We start from the raw sequence: 23,326 nt of genomic DNA, 5'->3' as shown, positions 1-23,326 counted from the left end.
AATATTATTTTGTATTAGTTTCAGGTGTACAGCATAGTGGTTAGACAACCATACTTTACAAATGTTCTCCCTGATATTTCCAGTATCCACCTGGCACCACACATAGTTATTACATTATTGACTATATATTCCCTATACTCTACTTTACATCCCCATGACTAATTTGTAACTACTAATCTGTACTTCTCAATCCCTTCAGCTTTTCACCAGTCCCCCAATCCCCCTTCCCTCTGTCAACCATCAGTCTGTTCTCTGTATCTATGAGCCTGTTTCTGTTTTACTTGTTAATTTATATTGTTCTTTAGATTCCACATGTAAGTGAAGTATTTCCTCACTTTGATTTCTGGCTGCTCCATAATGTACAGAATGCCAGAAACATAATACAATATAATGAAAATATTTGTTTCAATTTAGGACCACGAAAAATGTTAACGCAATTTTGATAAGTACCTCATAGAACACTGAAGAAACATTAAACAAAACAGATAAGAAAGCCTTTCAGAAATAAAGCTTCTTTATTTTTCAGGCACTTAAAACCCTCAAGACCAATGTCTTTTATTACCAATTCACAGAACAATTTTTAACATTAATCTTAACTATATTAATTTTATTAGTTTCATACATAATTGTTACATATTACACATTAAACTAAAATGTATTAATCATTTGCATCTAATTAAATTTTATTAAATAAGTTTCCATATAAGATGATAGTGCTATCAATTGTCATTTTCATACCTCAAAAATAATTACATGAAAAAAGTACATCTAAATTCAAGTCAAAAGCCAAGTTCAATTCACTTATTACAGACTATTATATATCAACCTCTAAATATCTAGGGCCCTTTCTCTTCCTCTTGGCCCTCCTTCCAGCATATCTGAAGGATGCATTTAACTGGCCCCACAATAGCTACCCAGTAATCAGAGTTGCTAATAGAAAATGAAAGAAATCAAAGGAAAACAAACTCTTTCTTCCTTTCTTTAGTCTTTTCACATTAAATTTGTCTTTTACAACCAATTTTCTTGATTCCCTCTCTCTTACTCTTCTTCTGTCAAGAAAACCTAAGAACTGACATATGTAAATGTTTGGTCCTTTTTTGGCCCTAATCAATAACCAATCTGGACACCCATTTTTTTATCCCTCTGCCTTAGTTCTCCAATATAATTCATTACTCACTTCTCAGCTTTCAACTGACACAGCTTCTCAGGATCTCAAAAGTCCATTTACCTACTTTTTCCTATCAATCATTATTAACTAGCAAAAATACTCATAATTTAGCTTCAGCATTAAAATGGTATCTAAAAGCATATTTGTTTCTTAGAGTCAATACTTACAACATATAAACATTAATTATTCAGTTTTTGATTTATTACTTTTATATAAATTAACTTTAAATAAAAGTTAACTTACTATTTTTTTCTTCTGGGATTTTAAATCATCCAATGCTTCATCTAGAAAAAAAGATTTAAATCAAAGTTAAGTCAGATATTAAGATACTTAGATTTAAGAAAAAATCTCATGCCAAATGATACACATTAAGCAACTGCAAGAAAACTTAGTATTTCTCACCTATGTATACAGATAAAAATTATCTGTCTTTATCCACATATATTTCTTATTTTGCCTATACTATATATTACAAACTAAGTAGAGAAAAAAATTGCCTTAACATAGACTACAACACCTTTCCAAATTTAAAAATATATTTAATATTTAGTTTTCAGAAACATTACTATTTCTCCTTCCTTTCAATATTCCATCTAAATTTATAAAATATCAAATCTTTTTATACATTGGTAATAAAAATTTCTCTTTGTTTATAAGGAAATAAGTGCATAATATATTTTATTAAGTTATTCAGCCTTCAAGATATTGAGCACTAATAAAGAAAATCTTTTGCAAATCTATAGTATTATACCTGAGGAGGGACTTGGAAAGGAAGAGAATACTAATCACTTTTCAAAATTAAACTTTTCAATGATTTGTCTTCTTATTTAGGTTGGCATGGTGAAGAACCAATTCAAAAAATGTCAACATCTGCTTTACAAATTTATTTTAGGTTTCTAGTTTTCATCTAAAAGTATTTAACTAGTATAAATAGGAATGCTATTCCAGCTGGAAAGAAGAGTCATACCTTTATTTAAACATTTTACCAAAGAGAATTTAAACTGTTCTTATTTTTTAATTAAATTTATAAATAAAATTATCTCTTCACTGAAGTTCTAGGGTAGCAAACATCTGAACATCCAATCCAAAGTATGTTATTTTGATTTTCCTCTTGATATTTGCCTTTTATCATGTCATTACTGTATATGATAAATTAATCACTTCCAACTGAAGATGAGTGAAAGCTCCTCAATTGTACAGTTAAATGGATTTTGAAATATGGAAATTTCCTTTATACTTGTGTGAGCTCTGGAAAAAAACTGCTGAAACTATAGTTTAAGCTCAACAATATATCTGCTACAAATCTGCATGGACTGTAGATCTTACTTCTTGTTTTAACTTTTCATAGCACTTTTTAAAAAATTGTTTTGACATTATGATGTTATTTGTTTCCTAAATGACTTTATGGCAATATAGGTTTCACGTATAGGATTGTCTTGTTTTGCGATCTTAGGTTAATTCATTAAGAACCATTATCAAGCTGCAGCAAAAGCTAATTTCCAAAGCCAGTCAGCATTCGATAACATAGTGGTTGAAGGTGGTTCTCACTCAGAAAAATTTCAATCTGGGCTCTGAGCTCAAAATATCACAATAAAACTTTACCACTGGTAAGCCATCAAACTGCTGTGTGGTAGGAGAGGTCAAGATATTCAGCCTCTACTCCAGATAAAAGTTCATATAACTGATTGTGGTTAAGTCTGTAAGAGCCCATGAAGCTCCCCACTGCCACTACTAGTTCAACAACACGTAAGTTCAAACATGCTCTGCAAAGTACCTGTTGTTGAATGACATAGTGAATAACCATAGAATTCAAGTACCTTACAGTTTCATGAGCTTTGCGAATTAATCCAACTGAGCCTCTTTCTGCTTCACACATATTTTTACTACCAAAAGTTACGTATTAGCAGATTCCACTTTAGGCTGTACTGAATAAGTGTGTGTTTTTCAACTTCACAAAAATTCTCTCCAGTTGTTCTACAGACTTTTCATAGAGGCTAATTCTTCAGCCAGCTCAAGCTCAGCACTGACTCCTCAAATAAACTACAATTGAGTAGTATCTGTAACATCTGTCAACTCAAGAGCCAAGGAAGATCATCTGCCTTGTTTTTAAACTGACTATGTTGCTTCCAATGTTCTCAATTCTTCAAGCAACTGTTCTAGCCAAAGATTACTAGTCAAACAAATATATTTTCTCTGAATATGTTTCTTCAGCTGCAGCAATCAAGCAGTTTAATTAATTCGCCATTGGTAAGTGGCTTTCTCTGCTTCACAAATAAGGCACTCAGAAATTTACTTTGGTTGAATGAAGTTCCATTTTCACTTTTTATTTTTATGAAGAAATTTTGCTATGATGTGATATGCCATTTTAAATGTTCTAATTTCCTGACCATTGCTTTTCCATGAGTTGAGAATATCGTGACAAGCACTTAGGATAGTTGTGCCAATGTATATCTGTATTCTTTTAGCACAGCTATAATGTCACTGCATAATAAACACAATGCTTTGAGTTTTGATATTAAAATCTATACTCCACTGTGCCCTAAAAGTGCAACATTCACAGTCCAATTTTCTTTTCTTGTTTTTACATGATGAGTATGCACTGGTAACAAAAAATAAATTGTCACAATACAGAAATACAGGTCGCACTTGAAATATTGTCAAGTTAGAACTATGTCACTGTGATTTGTTGTGCATGCTGCAACAGTCTGAAGGGTTGGGAGCACCAAATACAGTCTGTCACAACTACTCAATTCTGCCATTGTAGAATGAAAGTAGCTATACACAACACAAATGAATGGGCACGGTTGTGTTCCAATAAAAACAGAAATTTGAATTCCATACAAATTTAACATGATACGAAATATTATTCTTTGAATTTTTTCAATGATTTAAAATGTTAAAACCATTCCTAGATCATGAGCTATACAAGGACTTGGCTCATATGCTGTAGTCTGCCAACCCTTAATTTAATCTATACTAGGTTTAATTTATAAAACAAAGGATATAAAACTAATAGAGAACAAAAAGCAAGAACACAAAAATACCTTCAAGCTTAAACATACATATATATGTATGTATATGTATAAGTATGTTATGTATATGTGGTACCTGACTTTATGCTAAAAAAATGTGTAAGACTACAAGACAATCTATTATAAAGGCTATTTTAAATGTACATGCAATAAATTTTTTAAGCAATAATCCTCTTATATAATAAAAGGATTGTGCCTGATGTGCCTATTTGTAAGTTAAAATACACATCTGGATGAAAGAGAAAAAAGCATATATGGTACACTTAACACCTGGTGAAATTAAAATATGCTTAAATATACAAAAATTCACACACTTGATTTCCTTAGAAAAGCGTTCCCAAGGACTCTTTTAAAATAAGTTTTCTTATATTTTTCACTATTTTTAGTTCCATTAGATTAGAGAGCATATTTGCTTTAAACTTCTTACTATCCTCCCAGAAGCTACTATATTACTAAACACTACTGGAAACAGTACCATAAACTTAATTTCCTTAATCTGATTTTTTTTTTTAAGTAACAATATTTATTTTAACCACATCAAATATTCTACTTAATGGTTAATCAGGAACTAGACAAGGATAGCTGCTATCCCCACTTCAATTCAATATTATACTGGGTCCTAACCCATTAACTAACGCAAGAAACATTTTAAAAGAGTAAGGATCGAAAAAGAAAAGTTAGTACCATCATACCACGTGTATATAACACTGAGCAGTGTTTATATGCATTTACATGTAGTTTTGTTCAATTCCCAGTCAGGTCACATACTTAGGCTGTGGGTTCAATCCCCAGTTGGGGCGCATATGGGAGGCAACCAATCAATGTTTCTCTCTTGCATCAATGTTTCTATTTCTCTCTCTTCCCCTCTCTCTAAAATGAATAAGAAAACATATCCTCGGGTGAGGATAAAAAATAAAAAATAGACTGGTTATAAAGCCATTGTAGCAATGACGATGACCTGAAATAGAACTGTAGTAGTAGTAAAGGTTAGAAGTGGTAAGATTCAAGATAATTTTGGACGTAAAGATAATAGTGCTTTGAAAGGGAAAGAGAAATTCATATTAAAGGGAATATGGAGTGAGGATAAGATTTTCCCCCCTAGATGACTGCACTGAAACAGGATTATATGCTAAGAGGGAAAATCCAACAGAAACAGATGATGCAAAAGAGAGGATAATTCCAGGAAAAGATAACTAGAAGAGCAAAGTTCTTCAGATGCCCAGAGTACCTAGAATCCAGGGCATAAAAGGAGGGCTTAGCCATAGATGGGATCAAAGTCATTCTTCCAGAATTTCATGAAGGTCGACAACATACTGAGTAACAGATGGAGCTAACGATATATTTGGTGGAGGAGGTAGCTCCCATCTGTTTACATCTATTTTCTCCATAAGGTGAGACTATCAGGTGATAGTGGCCAGGCAGATTTTTGTGGAGTTTTGTTTGTGACTTTTGAATTTTTATTTGGTTGGTTTGTTTGTTGATTAGTTTTATTTTGGTTTTGTCTTGGGGTTTTGATAGGGAAGTGGGCATTAGTAATTTGAGGAGAAATACAATCTCAAACAATGTTCTCAAAGAGGGAAAAAGTGAATCTACTAGGGAACTATAAAATAGGACTGTGTAGCAGTGTTGAGTGTACACTGGCATTTGGAATCATAGATATTTTAAATAAGTCCGGTCAACATGTTGTATGATTTTCTTCTCATAAATTTAGCCCTTCTGATGCAGGCACAGATTAAGCATATAAATGTTTTAACCAGGATAGGGTTTTGCCAGTCATTGATTAAGCATATAATTATATTTAAATAGAGTATGGTTTTGCCAGACAAGTAGACTGCGAAAGAGGGCAAAGGAGTCGGAAAAGTCTGCAAGGGATGGTCACTGGGCTAGACCACAGAACCTCAATGGGTTCAAATAATGAGCAAGGAGAGCAGTTTGAAAGTCATATATCTGTATGACCCTTATTTGGATCCTGAGTCAAACAAACAAAATATTTTTAAAGCATATGATATTTATGAGATAACTGGAAATTTAATACTTTCATATTTATACTTTATGATATTATAAATTCGTTTTAAAGAAACAAATGAACAAAATAAAACAAAAAAACCTCCTAGATACAGACAAAAGATTGGTGGTTTCCAGGTGGAAAAGGGGCAGGGGAGAGTCAAATATATGGTTAAGGATGGAAACTAGACTATTGGTATCAACCACACTATAGTGTATACAGATATCGAATTATAATGGTGTACACCTGAAACTTACGTTATTACCCATGTTAACCTCAGGATTTTTAAAAAATTCTTTTTTACCTGTTACAATGTAGTGTTAATTTTTTTTCAAGTCTGTTATAGATAGATATATTGGGGATATACTTCAGAATAACAGTACAGAAGGTAGATAAGTAGGTGGGGGTAAAAATGAAACAAGATTGACTATGAGTTGAAGATTGTTTAGGCTGTAGGATAGCTATATGAGGGTTCATTATACTATTCAGGCTATTTGTGTGTATGTTTGAAATTTTCTATAATGAAAAGCTAAAACAAGAAAGAAAAAGTAAGTCACACACATTTTATTAAAAATTAAATCTATGTATCTTTGGTTAATTGTAGCTCATAGTTTTAAGACTTGAAAATCCTCAAAATCTGTATACATAAAGAACAAATACAGACCATTTTATTATAATTTACATATTTCAAAACATATATAAAAACAAAAGCCTACGGGCTGTGAGGTTAAAGAGAATGGTGCAATTAATAAATCAAAAGATGTATAGCCATATTTTACTCCATAATAACATAAGTTTTCTGTGAAGATTAACAAATATAATTTCTCTTGACTTAAAGAAATGAATTATTTTGTTTTGTGTAAATTAAAATTCTAAATGAACAAGACAGAAATAACACAAATGAAAAATAGAACCATCCTGATCATTCATAATCCTTCTTATGCTTAACAGTAAACAACTCTTCAATATTTACCATGTTTGTCATTTCAATATACCATTTCATAACCTACCATTTAATTACAAACCAATGTACTATGAGTTTTCTAATTTATACAAACTTAGAAATTAAACTTACTATTTCTTTCTGTTCTCTTGGAAAAGAAGAAAATAAGCACTGTTCTTATGCACCAGATGCTACAGAGGAGGCAAAATTCAGAAACAAAAACTGTCATTAGAATAAGTAAATTAGAAGCCATATAAAATGAAAACAAATACACGTTTCCAATTAAAGTTAAGTCCATTGTTTCCTTTCATATGTTGAAAATCAAAAAGTACTCATTTCTTTCAGAGACAATCAGAAGTCTACCTGTGCTTTCAAAGGAGGAGTTCTCTATCTAAAATCCATGGACCTTGAGGGTCCTCTGAATTGCAAAACTGATTTTCTGTATATAAATGCATTTCTCTGGAGAGACTACTGCTTTCATCATTCATAAAGGGGTCAATGAACTCCACAAAAGATTAGGAACAAATTTTAGAATCCCTTCTTACTAAGTAAGCATCAATTACAAAAATGTATTTATTCCCATGCATTAAGGAAAAAGCATGTTTTAAAAATCCAGAGCATTATACAAATTTAAGTTGCTACTCCTTCCCTATTATTTAACATTGGAGCAATCTTCTCTACTAATAGAATAAGCTATCTGGAGGGAATAAGCTATCTTACCTTAAAATAAACATTGATAAGTAAATTTAGCTAAATACTTCCTTCCAAAGATTTTATGAGGATAATTGTTTAAACCTTGCATTAGTAAGCCAGTAAATGATACTAAAAGAATTTAAAAGAAAATCAAAGAATGATCCTAATAACAACGTTATCAAGGTCATCTTTTAAATTTAGTGTAAATATAGTAAAATATCTTTCTCTATAGAACATGGCAGAATAAGTATACAAACATTATTCATCATTTTATAAAAGAAATACATTGTATCTGAATATGAATTCAGATAAAATATAATTGCTATTCTTGGGAGTCAGGCTGCAAGTGAATCCTATCTCCTGGTACTCGCGTCTTTGTGAAATCCTCTCTCATCAGTGTTGATCTGTGTGACCAATGGCATATAGCAGGAGGGATAGTATGTCACATCAAGATTAGGTTATAAAAGGCTACAGCTTGCATCTTGGGCCTCCTCTGCCACTCACAATCTTCCTCCTTCTTGGATTACTCATTCTGAGAGAAGCCAGCTGCTATGACATGGGGACATTCAAGGAACTCTATAGAAATGCCCATGTGGAAAGGAACAGAGGTTACTGGCAAATAGCCAGTGAGGAGCTGAGGCCTGCCAACAACTACATGTGTTAGCTTAGAAGTAAATTCTCCAGCCTTAGTTCAGCCTTGAGATGATTATAGGCCCAGCCAACAACTTAAATGAAACTTGTACACTCTGTACATGAATAAAAGACCCTGAGCCAGAACCACTCAACTAAGCTGCTCCCATATTCCTGCCCCTCAAGAACTGTGAAAGATAATAAACATTTGTTGGTTTAAGCTACTAAATTCTGGGGCAATTTGTTACACAGCAATAGATAACTGATGCATGCTTTTTATATTGTTAGAATTTGTATGATCTGAAAACAACAAATAACCAGCACCAGTTTCCCACATGGTACTTGAACAACTACCTAAGCACTGAAAAACAAAAACAAAAACAAAACTCTGAAAGTTGACCTTATCGAAGAAAGAAGATGAGGGAAGAGGTTAAACATAAGGCTTATAACCCTCAAGGATCCTACAAATAAAAAAGTCCCACAATGTTTCTCCACTTCAAACATATTGAAATAGTGCCAAGCTGAGAGAAACGATTTAGGAAAAAAGTACAAGAAAACAGGGAACACAAAAGAAAGCACAGGGATAGTGACTGGAATTCTGTGGGAAATCAGTACATTTTCTTCAACAAGTAGATACTTTTAAAAAACATGTAATTTTCACCCTGGCCAGTGTGGCTCAGTTTGTTGAGCATCATCCTATGCAATGAAAAGTCATCGGTTTGATTCCCAGTCAGGAGGCAACCGACTAATGTTCCTCTCACATCGATGTTTCTTCTCTCTCTCTCCCTTCCTCTCCCCCTAAAATCAATAAAAACTTTTTTTTTTTAAACATATATACTTTTCAAAGTGCATTAGAAAATTGAAATAGACTCCCTTACTTCAAAATAAAACTCATTAATCCCCTGTGGTAAACAGTAAATTCTCCTTTTGGTTTTGATTAGTACTGTGGGAGAAAACGAGCTATCAAATTTCCATGTGTCAAGTCTTCAAGACTTGAAAATGTAGAACACATAAGTTATTCTTTAAGGCTAAGTTAAATAAAATTCACTGACATTTTAAAAATAAAATTTAGTAAAAGAATCAAAGTACTTCGGGAATCTATGATTTAGTTATCCCAACAAAGGTCTTCCTCTCTAAATAAATATAATTTATGACAACGTGGCACCATATTTTGTGAAGACATTAAAGATACCAGTACTGACTCCTACTTTGAAAATAGTGGCATAATCAACATGTCCCCCTCCTCTTCTAGAAATCATCCAAACAACGAGGACAAAAAAAAAAAAAAATCCACAAATTCCTTTTCTGGTAAAATTAAAATACAGCTAAAACACAAGCCCCCGAATATGTGGAAGGGCTCCAAAGCAATGGAGATCCTGCAGGGATTCAAGGGTGGAAGCTGAGAAGAAAAACTGTTATCTCACAAAGAGGTAGCAAGATAAACTTCTCAAAATGTAAAGCTTAAAACCTTTTTTTATCACAATGAAAATAAGATATACATGCTACAGGCAGAAACTCCTCAGTTTGGTTCCAACAATGACACAGAAAAGGCAGAGCATAAAGAGAAATCATTCATTCTTTCTGGCAAACTTAAGTGCTCTTTTTCCAACAACCACATAAACCCTATCCAATTTATTGAAATGTTTTTAGGTGAAATTTAAATACTATATAAAACTAAAAATGAAAAGATAAGTAGGTCTCAATATTTATAACTACGTTGACTATTTTGTCTGTTTATTTCACTATCAAAGGTTTGAGAATAACCTTCACATTCAGACCAAAAAAGAATGATTTATTTTGGTATAAGGAATAAGGCAGGAATCAAGCTTTACATTTTATTTTTATCTACTTATTTTTTAGTATAACTCCACACCATTTCCCCCCAATGATTTGAAATGTCATCTCTATCATATATAGAAACCATACATAAAAATTCCTTTAGGATTTGTTTCTGGATTCTGTCTCTTTCTTTGGTCTGTGTCTCTATCTATACACTGTACCAAACTTTTAATTAATGAAGTTTTATAACGCATTTGATGCCTGGTAGACCTCTGCTTCTCATTCTTCTCCTTTTTTAGAATTTCCAAGACTATTCGTACGTGCCTATTTTTCCATTAAAAATTATAGAAGTATGCCATGATTTTTAAAGCAGTTATTTTTATTGTGATCACACATTTTTAGATTAATTTAGGGAGAAGTGATCTCATTGCTACATTGAGTCTTCGCATGCAAGAATAGGATGTGTCTCGTAATTATGTCTCAGTACATAATTCTTTAAGTATAAAATTCTATCAAGCGAATATCTATCAATATTCAAACATTTATCAATATTGCAAAGGGGATGCTTGCAAAATGATTTTTTTACCTGCCAAAGTAAATACAGTTGACCCTTGACAACACAGGTTTGAACTGTGTGGGTCCACTTACATGTGGATTTTTTTTCAATAAATTGTACTTTCTCCTCCTTATGATTTTCTTAGTAACATTTTCTTTTCTCTGGCTTACTTTAAGAATACAGTATATAATACACATAACACAAAATATATGTATTAATCAACTGTTTGTGTTATTGTTAAGGCTTCCAGGCAATCGTAGGCTATTAGTAATTACAACTTTGGTGAGTCAAAAGCTCTATGTGGGTTTTTGGCTGCACGGGGGTGGGGTGGGGAGGTCATTGCCTCTGACCTCCACGTGGTTCAAGGGTCAATTGTATTCTCTTTGAGTAAATATCAGGAAATGTTCACAGATACCTTCTCCTTTAAGAGCCAACTATAGTTGATGAGAGATACTTTGTATTCTTATTAGAGTGCCATGAAACAAATGTAACTTTCTTCAAAAAGCTACAGATTATCACTTCTCAGCCTTCTGGCTAAGATCAAGCAAAGTACCTGTTCTTATCTGTGTAAAAGGCTACAAATTATGTTTGTCAACTTTCTAGCTGGATTGAGAAAATATCTGTTACCAGCTAGTTGGGAGAAGGAAGAGTGTGAAGGAAGCATAAAAACCATAAAAGATCAAAGCCCTATCCTCAAATGGCAATTTACTAAAATAGTGATTTTGAACCAGTATGCCATGGCACATTGGTGTGGCACAAGAATGTTTAAAACATGCAACTGTTTAGTCAGGGGCACTGACCTCTTTTTCCCTTACACTGTCAAGTAAAAAATGACAACAGCCAACACGACAATAGCAGGCTGGTGTGAATAATAAATCAAAATTACACCTTTTTATTCTTGTCGTATCGGCAAAAGATATATTTTGGGGGGTGTCACAGAATTTTAGTAATTAGTTTATGTGTGCCATGACATGAAAAAGGCTGTGGTAGAAAAACAAGAAAACATACGAAACAAGGCCAGGACCACCTTACCTTCCTCAGTTCCTCTGCTTAAAATTTCCCCCCCAAAAACCCATTTAAGAGGCAAAAAGAAGGGGGGAAAATAATCCTCTGGGAAGGTCAACATTTTATGCTAATTGGTTTCTGAAAGGATCTTACAGTGAGCAAAACTTCTAGAAAGTTATAATCTGTAAGAACAAGGTATCCAGGAGTAAAAGTCTGTAAGATCGCTTATAGGGTCTGTTAAGATAGAGACAAAGCTTAATGGTTGTTGACTCTTAGAAATGAACCAACTCTCAAGGTAATGCATATCTTCCTGCATGATGCAGAAATACAAAAATTTAACTGTAACCCATATCTTCCCTCACTGAGCACAGCCTTAATGACTCCTATGAAATAAGTTCAGCATTTATATTATAATTTCCATTTCAGTAAGAATTGGAAAGATCAGGCATACAAATATATTATTGAATCTGAAAGGCAGAAAAACAACAGGTTGAAATCACAGCAAGTTCCTCCATATTACAGTCTGAAAAGAAGCTATAATAAAATCTCAAAGCATCTTATGTAATGTATTGATAATCTATCATAAAAGATAATTTTGGAATATTTATGATTATGCAATATATGCTTAGCCCTGAATCCATGACTTCTCTGTCCAGTAAAAGCATTTAGAAAACTTGGACTGCAGAGACAGCAGTCACTTTTTGCAATTATTGAATAAATTTCTAAGCTTTGCAATCCATGTAGACAGTGATAAGTAAAGAAACACATTTTATTACTCCTTTTGCCTCCATTTCTTTAAGTAAACCCTGGTCCAGACCTCAAAACTTTTATGCCCAAAGGAAAAAAGTCCAGGGATAAGCTTGGGCAATACTCACAGTATATACAAAAGAAAATGTCTTTTGGTAAGTCTTCCTTCTATCTACCACAACATGCACTTTCACGTTGTTGTATTTTATTTCATGCTTTTTGATTGTCATCAATCAGAAGGACAATTCTATTCTTTGTTGGGTAACTGGTCTATGCTTCCAAGAGTGAAAAGCTTACTGAAATAGAAGCTGCAGCAGTTGAGAACCAGGTCACAGAAGTGAATGAGACAAAGTGAGAAATGGCTCTGAAGCTTAACTAGCCAAGAAATACTAGATGCAGGTGATGCAGAACAGGCACACAACATAGTAAGAATAATAAAGGTTGATACTCAAAATAGTAGAAAGATCAAATTGAAGAAAAACAAACATTTTTAAAGAACTGAATTTTTTCTATTTTTAAAAACAATTAGTATATCATCTATTTGCCAAAAAAAAGGTCTTCTGAATCAATAGTAGATCCAGTAGATCACAATTTGTGGGTAGCCATTAAAATGAGCACAGTAATGCTAATTCCCTTTCTAAATTTCTTTTCTCCCCTTTTTATGAAAAATACAAGGAAAACAAGAGAAAGAAACTTAGCGTTATAGAATCTACTACTATACCTACAACATTGTGCTTCTCTGTTCTGCTACCAGCACTAAAGTGCAAATCACCTCCAATCATCTCTCCTACATAATACCTAAAATAACTTTCTAAGTTGCTGCTCCAGATCCATTCTTATTCCCCTCTAATTTATTTTCCATACCATAGCCTCAATGGTATTTTTAAAATAACCATATGATCATGTCATATTCCTTCTTTAAAATCTTCCATGGCTTTCCATACTTTTAGATTAAAGCCTAAAATCCTTATCATCAACTAAAAGGCCCAGAAATATCTCTTGCCTACCTAGACTTTTCTCTATAATCCAGTCTTTGGCCTTCTTTCCGTTCTTTAAGCCTGCCATTCTCTGCCCTCCCTCAGGGCTTTCAAATATGCTGCTCCTTCTGCCTGAAACACTACCCACCATGTCGTACCACACTTCACACACATATCCATCCTTTTGGTCTCAACTCAAATATCACTTCCTCTGGGAGCCTGTAGCAGGCAGAAAACTAAAGATAGCCCTCTCCTCCAAGATTTTAATCCTCTGGTTATACAATCAAATAGTAGTCTAGGTATTGCTGTGGAGGAATTTTGTAGATATAATTATTACAAATAATTATATTTGTAATTATTTGTAATTACAGCTGATTTTAAAACAGATTATCCTGGTGGGTCTAATATAATCTGTTAAATCCTTAAATAAAAGCAGAGCTTTCTAGGCCCAAGGGCAGAATAGGGAGTCAGAGAGATGCAGAAGGTGACCAATAACCTGACTGAGTCTGTAAGAATATTTTCCCCACAGAGATTCCAGGTAAGATTCCAGGACAGCTGAGAACCTTGACTTAGACCTACACAGGGAACCAGGGAACCCGTCAAGCCACCTGTCTCACCTTTACAACTCTAATACAGTAAATGGGTACTGATCTGAGGCAACAATAGGAAATGAATACAAAGGCCCTTCCCTGACCCCCGTCTCCACCCCAGGCTGTTGAGGGCCCCTGTTAAATGTTCCCATAGCATTTGGCACTTCTCTTTCATAATATCCATCACACTTAGTACTTCATACATGCTGTCTAAGCTCTACAGTCAGAAATTTTGTACTTTTGTGTACCATACACCATTATAGTCCAATGTCTATGCAACTGGTAGCCATAAAGGTTTTTTGATTAATTGGACAAATTTTTTATTCTCAGAATTCTCAAAATTCTCAATCACAACACACCTTCTGTAATATACTATATTATAAAATATTTCTATCATAAGGGCCAATTGCTTTATAGCAGTGACTAAGAAGAGGGAAAACAAGTAGGATGAGTGGAATATATTCAAAGTCCCTGGGGCGGTGGTTCTTTTTGTTTTACAAACCCTCCCTCACTTGCCACTATTCACAATCGGAAATGTCCACTCCATGCCCAAAAGATTGCCATATATAGAGGCATTATTACAAATGTTACAGGGTCATATTCCTCAGGTACGTTGGATTGTAAATAAAGGCTTAAAACATCGTTACACTTTTTTAAAGAAATATTTTTTCAAACTGTAAAAACAAAGCAAATTTATTCAAGGATATTGCTTTTTTCCTAATTAAAAAAAAAAAGACTAAATATATTAAAACTATCTGGTCAGAAAAAGGAAAAGTCAACAAAAAGAACAATTTACTTACATTAATGGGAAAGTAAAAAACGGGAGTGTCATGGTAAGTCTTGCTGTAAGTTCATCAGGAAGATACCACAAGTATACAATTAAACAGGTAAACAGATAGAGAATTGAGGAGTAGAGAATTAATCTTCCAACCCATAATTTTTGTAGTCTCTGATTTTTTTCCCTAAATTCTTCCAATGCTTGAATTTCCTGTTAAGAGAAAATTATTTCATATTATTAAATCTCAAATTTCATAAAGATATTAAAATGTTAACAAAAATTTTTCACATGACAGATTATGTAGAAAGAACTCTTAAATTTCAATGAAATATAACACCTTAGTATTTTAAAACAGAACATAATGTGAAAAACTAAAAATAAAGTTAAAATTTTTAAAAATGCCCATCTGACAAAACACTTTTTTAAGTGCAATATTGATACTATTTTAAACCTATCAAATTAGCAAAGATCAGAGGTATGAAATTAGCATCAATAAACAGTATTTGTTAAAAATCAAACAAGTAGTAATTCTCCTGTATAAGGTCTATACAATATCTGCCTATAAAAAAGAATTCATAAATATTGAAATAGTGGTCTATACTATATTCTTTCAATCTATTCAAAACTCTCAGTATTCCCAAGGCATAACCATTTTTAATAATCATAGAAAGCATAAAAAGCTGTCAAGTTTGCAGACTAATAAAAATTGTTGCAAACTATCTTATAATCTACTTTATCCTATCTGTAACATTGATTTACACAATGCTGTACATCTAATTTCATTAAAACAAGCTCCATTACTTGACACAATCTTAAGTCAGTGACAGACTTTTACTTAACACCTAAAATGGATTAAAACACCCCAGAGGCAAAGAGTTTACCTTATCTATAGTTTCCAGAACTTCTACAGTTGAAGGTTTTGTCTGTTACAGAAATAGAAATAAGAGACAGCATTAAAACTTGTTACTGCAAATTTACAAACACCTCAGTTTATATAATCATAAAAGAACACTTTCATGCAAAATTGTTTTTTCCAATGCTGTAAAGCAATACGTATGCCTGTTTATTTATAAATAAGATTTTGATTTAAATAAAAATTATAAACAGGACTACATAAGATTAAATAAGCATATTCCTACTTAACTTCTTTTTAGTCTAGAAGTACTTTTAACTCCGATAGCTCAATTTTTACCATTCTTAAACCCAACAGAACATACTTTTTTTGTTTGTTTTTAATCCTCATCTGAGGATATCAAGAAAAACAAATTTTCCTCCAAGAAAAATTTTCTTAGATATAATTACTCAAAAAAAATTCATGTACTAAAGATTCAAGACTAAAACAGGTCTGATTTGCTATTGCTAACAGCTCACTTACAACTCTGGAGGTCAAAATCAATAGTCTTCCTTCATTCTGAATTCCTAAAGTACTTTTCTGAAGATTATATTTTGAAAGGGCATCTAAGAATATTTCATTATAGCAGAGCTTGTTTGTTAAAGGTGTTTTTAATACCACCTAGAATAAAAACCAGCCAAAATGACTCATACGACACTTCAGAAAATGTTTACCAATTATATACTCAACAGTCTAAGTGGGTAATGAATATCAATTCATTGTAGTTCCCACAAGAGTTGTTAACATTAGGTTGAACCATATGAAATTGCTATTTATGTAAGTCAAAGCTGTTGAAAATTGGCAATTTCATATGGTCCAACTTAACAAGAAAGACAAAGGAAGAATAGATAAATATGATCTTCAGGCAGAACTGTAAAAAGGTTTTTAAAGGGGGACAGGAGTCAATATAATGCCAATCCAAAACACAGCAGTTCCAGCAATAGTTCAAAACTAAACTACGTACCAAGTATTGCTGGACTTCATTATTATGGTAAAAAGGAGTCCAAAAATAAGCAAAGTAATTTGTCCTAGACTACATTATCTCCTCTTACATTAGAGAAGAGCATTTATCAATGTATTTTATGTTGTCTGGCTCTAAAGTTGAGCTACCTTCCTCTAAAGCCTTAACCAATAAAATCAGACTGAATTTTTAATTGTTTAACCTATATTTCCTAAAAGTATATTTAGTGTGACTTCAGTAAATATTTGCAACAAGTTTGTTTGTTTGCTTATAACCCTCACCTGAGGATATTTTTTCCATTGCTTTTCAGAGAGAGTGGGAGGGGGTGGGGGGGGAGAGAGAGAGAAAACATTGACTTGAGACACACATCAATTGGTTGCCTCCCACACGGGCCCCACCCAGGGATCGAGGTAGTGCCCCTGACAGGAATTGAACCCGGTAACCTTCAGTCTTCGGGCTGAGGCCCTAATCACTGAGCCAAACTGGCTAGGGCTGCAACAAGTTTTAGGCAAAAAGATATAACCTATAAAAACATAAGTATTGTATAAAATACTAATTTCAACTTTCTTTCAAATAAGATTGAAATTTAGGTACTATGAGAAGAAACCAAGAAAAGATAACTATTTGTACATGAATACATAGAAATAAAAACAAATCATAAGTCAGGGTCAAATAATTCTGTTACGCAGAGACATTAGACACCTATATAGCAAGTAGAACTATTAAAGTCCAAATAAAAAACTAATTTATAAGAGAAGAAAGAAAAATTAGAGTCAGGGATAATATCAAACTACTACTCAAGTCTACACCACAAAGGAGACTTTCACAAATAGCTTTGTTTGACACTGTCCTATTAGACTAAAAACTGGCTGTAAAGGAAAATAACTTACCCTCCATCGAGAAAATAATCCACCCATCTTTTAATTGTAGAAACTGGGCACAATGATAAATATCATCAATTTTCCAAAGAAATTCAAGGCTAGAAATAAAAGAAGCATTTTAAAAATTTAAGTTACAACACACAGCCTACCCACTATAAAACTTAGATGCTGTAATACTGCTTAAAAATACTATAGAAGATTAATTTCTTTGGACTCCACTACTGTGAAATTTTAATTTAAACAGTCTTGAGATAGAGTCCATCTTTTAAAAAATCCCTTCTTCTAAGCCAGGACATCTTTAAATGTGAAGACAAAGCTGGAAAGGCTTTTTAATGGCAAGGTATTTTAGAAGTGTATATTCATACCACTTTGCAATTTTCTGTTCTTTTAAAGTAGGTCACCTGTATTGTTCTTGTAAGAAAAGTTTTACTATATTATTTCCATTCTACATGATTAAACTCAACTTTTTCTATCATTTAGCTGACTCCCAACTAATTATTTAAATTTAAGGGTATTTCACAATGTTTAGAATAATATCACCTTACAAGTAATAATAGAAATTCAACTGGATTTGAATAAGAAAATAAGGGTTTCAAGGCTACCTGTGACCTTGAGCAAATCACTTAATGTTTCTGAGCCTTAATTTTTCTGTAAGTTAGAGTTAATAATGCTACCAATTTTCACAGGAGAGCTTTCATTTTTACCATTTTAAAAGTAAGAAAATTAAGAGAAAAGAGGTTTAGTGATTTGTCCAATACCTCAGAAAAAACATGGCCAAAAGCCACTCTATCTTCAGACTTCCCATCTGTTCACTCCAGTCCAACACCCAAATAAGCATTTCTCTCTAAAACTGTGTTTAAGTCCCTCTCAAGTTAGTTGACCTTCACGTCAGCTACCTGTATATCCTCTTCATTTAGTCATTTTTCTATTACTCTGAAATGTATTATAATATTACCATATGTTTGAAAATGTATCAGTAATATTATATTCTAAATCAATTTACCAGTCAATAATTATATAAAGTTTTATTCTTTTAAGTTGAACCAGTGAAAATATACTTTCAAACATTTTTTTTTACCAGGTTATAGTTACATACTGACAATGTATAAGACTACTTCATTTCCATAAAAAAAAAAAGTTCTTACATTTTTTTAAACCATAAATGTAATAAAAAATAATGTCAGTACCAAGTAAGTACTCTCTGCAACACTATTTATAGGTTAGAATCATCATAAGCAATATCTATCTTGGACTTTTTTGGTTAGAAAAGTAACAAAGAACCTAATTATGAAATACTTTTACTTACAAAGGAATACTTTTACTTACAGACAGAAATAACTATAATCTGTCCTGAAATTTTTTGAAGTTTATAAATTTAATGAATGTTATAAGTCATATTTAAGTTGTAATCTAAATATTATTAATCCTTCAATATTAACTCCGTATTCAAATATCTAAAACGCAGTTGTAGGAAATCCAGGAACTTTAATGAATGAAAGTATAAATTTCTGAGTTAAGACATTATATAGATTTTAAAACCTTCTTAAGATGCTAAAAATAACCACCAAGAAAGGTGACTGGGGAGGGAAGATTCAGATGAACCACTTTAATTTGGTATTTTTAAAGTATATCCGCTATTTTGAAACTAATGTATGGTGTCTAGTTTTGTACACTACTGACCTACACAGTTTGGTTTGTAACAGTTTGTAACAGACTTATATGCCTCCAAGTTAAGTTTGTAGCCATCACAAATCAGAATTTTTAATATTTGAAAGTAATAACAATGATAATATCAGTTAAATACTTGGTAAGCACTCCCTAGCAGGTCCTAAAACAAATGCTTTACATGAATTTCATCATTTAGATACTACTATTGCTCCATTTTATAAATAAGGAAACAGGCTAGGGAAGTGAAGTAGTTAAGGCCACCAAAGACATTAAGTAGTAGAGTCAGACACAGCATTTTAGTCTGTTTTTTAAAACAACCAGTTATTCCCAATAACACAAAATCAGAAATAAAATATGCTTTTACATATTAGATTAAAATATTTATATATAAAATATATGAAAGCACCGCTGACATTCTCAAATGGCTGGTAAACAGAGACACAGAAGTGGAAAGTGAGTTATAAACACAAGAGACAGTGTTAGTATAGTGTATCAAGTAGCCCAATTCCTTCATTTGGTTAACTTTGAATGCATAAATATGCTTAGAAAAGATGTTGAATGATTTGCCAAAATTATGCAACTCCAGGTAGGGGCAGAACTGACACTAGAAATCTGCAAGCACTTTCTTTACTTGTTTACTGTATGTCACTTTTTAAATAAGTATAATATGAAATACATGTATAAAATTGCAATTAATACCAACTTTGACATCAATTATTTGCTTGGAGAATTGTTTTAGTGTTAATGAAACAAACTATGGCTTAGCCTTCCAGATCCCTGAAGCAGAGGACTGTGCTTTTCAATGTGTCCTCTAAAACAACATCAGGATAACAGTCATTAAATGCCATATCCATGCTTTCAAGTTCATAATCAAAGAACCAGTCGGCCCTCATTGTTCCAGCAAGTTTCCTATCACATTCTGGCATCTGTTAAGGATGTTGATTTACTATAATGCACATGTAATGTTAGTGCTTTCCAAAAGATATAAAAGTATAACAAAATTAATCAACTATTTATCTAAAGCTTTAATTTCATACCTCTTCTATTCTCACACTTTTTCCCTCCTTGCTACTCAAACATCTTAACTCCAATTCCTGTAGCCCATTACTTACTATGAAATCTTGGGCAAATAAGTTACTTACCCTCCTCAGTTACTCAATAACTTCATCTGCAAAGGAGGGATAGTTAAGGACCCTCTTAAATGTTGAAAGGCTTAAATGACATAATGCCTTCTAAACTATTTACAACAGTGCCTGACCCATATTAATTTCTCAATACAAATTGCTATTTTAACTGCTGTGATCGCTGCTGTTTTCTAGCCCATCTCTGCTTCCTTTCAACACATGGAAATTACATTGGAACCAAATAACTAGCATTTCTTTCTGAAGCATAAATCAATGTGCTTGCCCTTGAGTGGACAGATGGCTCAATCTCAAGTGGCTTATTCCCAAGAACTCTTCCATGAACATGTACAGACACAGTCTCTTTCCACTCTGATATCACAATGGGACTTGACATGACCTTAAAAGCTAGGTGCATCTAACATGTTTTCAATGAATAATAACGCCCCCATATTATTTGGACGTTTTTTCTATTAACTGCAAGTCACACTCAGGTTTGGACGTCAGAATTTAAAATCTTGGGGCATGTTATTTTTAAATTTTCAGCTAATTTCAAGTCAAATTAAAATAATGGAGTAGAAAAGGTCTCTGTTCAAAATATGACTCAACCACATACTAGCTATGTGATCTTGGTTAAAGTAAATTAAACTCTCTAAGCCTCAGTTTAAGCATTTCTAAAATGGCAAAAATATCTATACTTCACAGAATTATTGCATGAATTAAATGAAATTATATATCACTTGGCACAGTGTCCAACAAACTTTAAGTGCATAATAAATTGTAGCCATTGTTATTACTATTACCAGAAAACACATGTAGTACAGACAATACTTCTAATATGGAACACATTTCTTTCTAACTTCTTATCAAGAAAAAACCTGTTTCATAATTTTCAAATTGAAAAATAAAACTGTAGTTTGTATTTTACTGAAATTGTATTGCTCTCATTTTTTCTAATATAAAAAATAAAGCAAAATATTCTGCAGACTATATTAAAATAACATGTTGGCCTTTTACAGCAAAGAAAGTTTAGTATGTTTATCAAGTTTAAAACTTAAGCAGAAACTATTCAATATCAATAGTACCTCTACAACACATTGTACTATTGAAGATTAAAAGTGATTTGTTCTAAAACTCTGACTTTCAAGTATCATAATTGAAAAGGCAATTCTGAAATATCCCAAACTGCCACATTCATTGTTTAAAAATAAAATTACTGAAAGGTACACTTCCCAAAGCACTTTCATTGTATGATGATTAGGTTCTAGTCTTCATGGAAAGTCAATGTTCATTCTGAACTAAATACTAACAAAAATGATTATCTGATTGGGAAAATTTCTTTATCAAGTTATGATAGACAATAACTTCTTCCTTTTCTTATATTCTTTTTCAATTTAACAATATATAAACACTATGTAAGTTTGGTAACAGCACTGGACTGATCTCAGAGGATGACAGAGAAACTTAAAATCCTAATTTTAAATGCGTCACTCATGTTTTTAAAAATATGTTCAAAATCAACTTGGTCCTCCTAAAATGGAACTATGGAGACAGCTGAGGACAAAAGATTAGCAGTCCCTGCCGGTTTGGACATATGCCTGAAACCAAGCCTGCTCACATCCACACAAACCCCTGTAGAAGAGGGTCAGTTTTGTCAGTGGTACACCCAGGCCACGGGGAAAGGAGAAACAGTTGACACTGGTCACCACACACCGGACGCCAACGAGGAAAAGCAGAACGTGGAAAACTCAGTGAGTCACAGGTTTTACTTAGTACTGCGAGGGAACCATCAGCAAAACTGAGTTCACCAATCCCAGTTCTCTCCCAATCCCCATACACAATATTAAAGAATTAAACTACAGATGAAGTTTCCATTTGCTCTCCTTCTGCCATGCTAATGACAGCGAGGCAGCCCTGCCCTTCCCTCCACCCCCTCCACCGCCCACCATTCCTCTAACGAGGACGATCGTACACAGGCTTCCAAACCGTACATAATCCACGCCCACACGCTGGGCCGAGCCGCATGACACTGACAGTTTTCGGTCTCTCCTGATCTTTCCAACTCCCGGGGCCCCCGCACAACTCAGAAAGACCTGGGTACAACACCGAAAACCACAGCGTAGCGTAGCATCTTCTGGCCCTTCGCCTCCACGTGGGTGGGCCGAGGCTCAGCTCACCCCAGCCGCCGCCACCACGACCCCACCCCGCCCCGCCGAGCACAGGGCTGGGAACCACCTCCCCAGGGGGCGGGGGGGAGGGAAGAAAGGGGTCTCCAGCATTCTAGAACCGCCCCGGCCACTGTGCGGGGACACCACAGGGACCCGGCGGCGAGGCTGGGTCAGCGCGCAGCAGGGAGCGAGGGGGACTAGCGGCCCCCGCAGAGCTTAGGCCACTGAGCACGGGAGGGGGCTGCTGGGAGAGGCGAGCGGCAGGAGCGGGAGCGTGTTTCCCAGGAACGAGCTCGGTGCGCCCTCCCTCTGCCGAGCGCTCCCAATTGCCCGCATTTTAAGCGCTGTACCTTCCAGAAGCGGGCAAAGCCCGGCACCAGCGTCCACCTCGGCCAGCTTCGGCCGCCACCGCGTAGCCTGCCTCCGGAGCAAGCAGCAGCCGCCACTGACAGAGGGACGGGCCCTGCCAACGCCTTCCCATCAAACCCCGCGCTCCCGCCGCCGGCCAATCGGCGCCGGGGCTCGCGCGCGCCGCCTCGTCACGTGACTGTGACCCGGCCGGCAGTTGGGGCGGGCGAGCCGGGCGGTTGGCGGGTGGGCGTCTGCGCCTGTGACTTCACGGCCAGACGGGGTGCCGGCCGTCCCTTCTGAGAGGTGTGACGCTGCCTGATTTGACTCCTACCAATACAGTTAATTCTTACTCCTCCTTTTAATGCCCGTTCTGCAGACCTC

At 34.3% G+C, this 23,326-nt stretch overlaps 1 protein-coding gene and 1 pseudogene across 5 annotated transcripts in view; one reads left to right on the top strand and one right to left on the bottom strand.

The window, feature by feature from the left end:
- LNPK (lunapark, ER junction formation factor) overlaps nucleotides 1–23,075 on the bottom strand; it is a 55,036-nt gene extending 31,961 nt beyond the window's left edge. For 4 of the 5 annotated variants that reach the window (XR_015714921.1, XM_016207509.2, XM_087819753.1 and 1 more), the window contains exons 1-6: nucleotides 22,945–23,033; nucleotides 17,647–17,735; nucleotides 15,785–15,826; nucleotides 14,926–15,113; nucleotides 7,281–7,339; nucleotides 1,412–1,452 (exon numbers count right to left, since the gene is read on the bottom strand). Coding sequence is in view for 4 of the 5 variants with exons in the window: in XM_016207509.2 (XP_016062995.2) it covers nucleotides 1,412–1,452; nucleotides 7,281–7,339; nucleotides 14,926–15,113; nucleotides 15,785–15,826; nucleotides 17,647–17,673 (357 nt within the window). In the remaining variant the exon portion in view is untranslated. Of the gene's footprint in view, nucleotides 1–1,411; nucleotides 1,453–7,280; nucleotides 7,340–14,925; nucleotides 15,114–15,784; nucleotides 15,827–17,031; nucleotides 17,033–17,642; nucleotides 17,736–22,944 lie in introns of all 5 variants that reach the window. The other variant, XM_016207819.2, reaches the window with a different exon arrangement.
- On the top strand, nucleotides 11,321–11,495 carry LOC148092605 (U2 spliceosomal RNA; annotated as a pseudogene).
- Nucleotides 23,076–23,326: the final 251 nt, after the last annotated feature.

The sequence above is a fragment of the Miniopterus natalensis genome, chromosome 8, assembly GCF_054644295.1.
Source record: "Miniopterus natalensis isolate mMinNat1 chromosome 8, mMinNat1.hap1, whole genome shotgun sequence".
Taxonomy (NCBI): domain Eukaryota; kingdom Metazoa; phylum Chordata; class Mammalia; order Chiroptera; family Miniopteridae; genus Miniopterus; species Miniopterus natalensis.
Note: the sequence above shows the minus strand (reverse complement) of the source record. Positions and strands in the feature narration are given on the sequence as shown.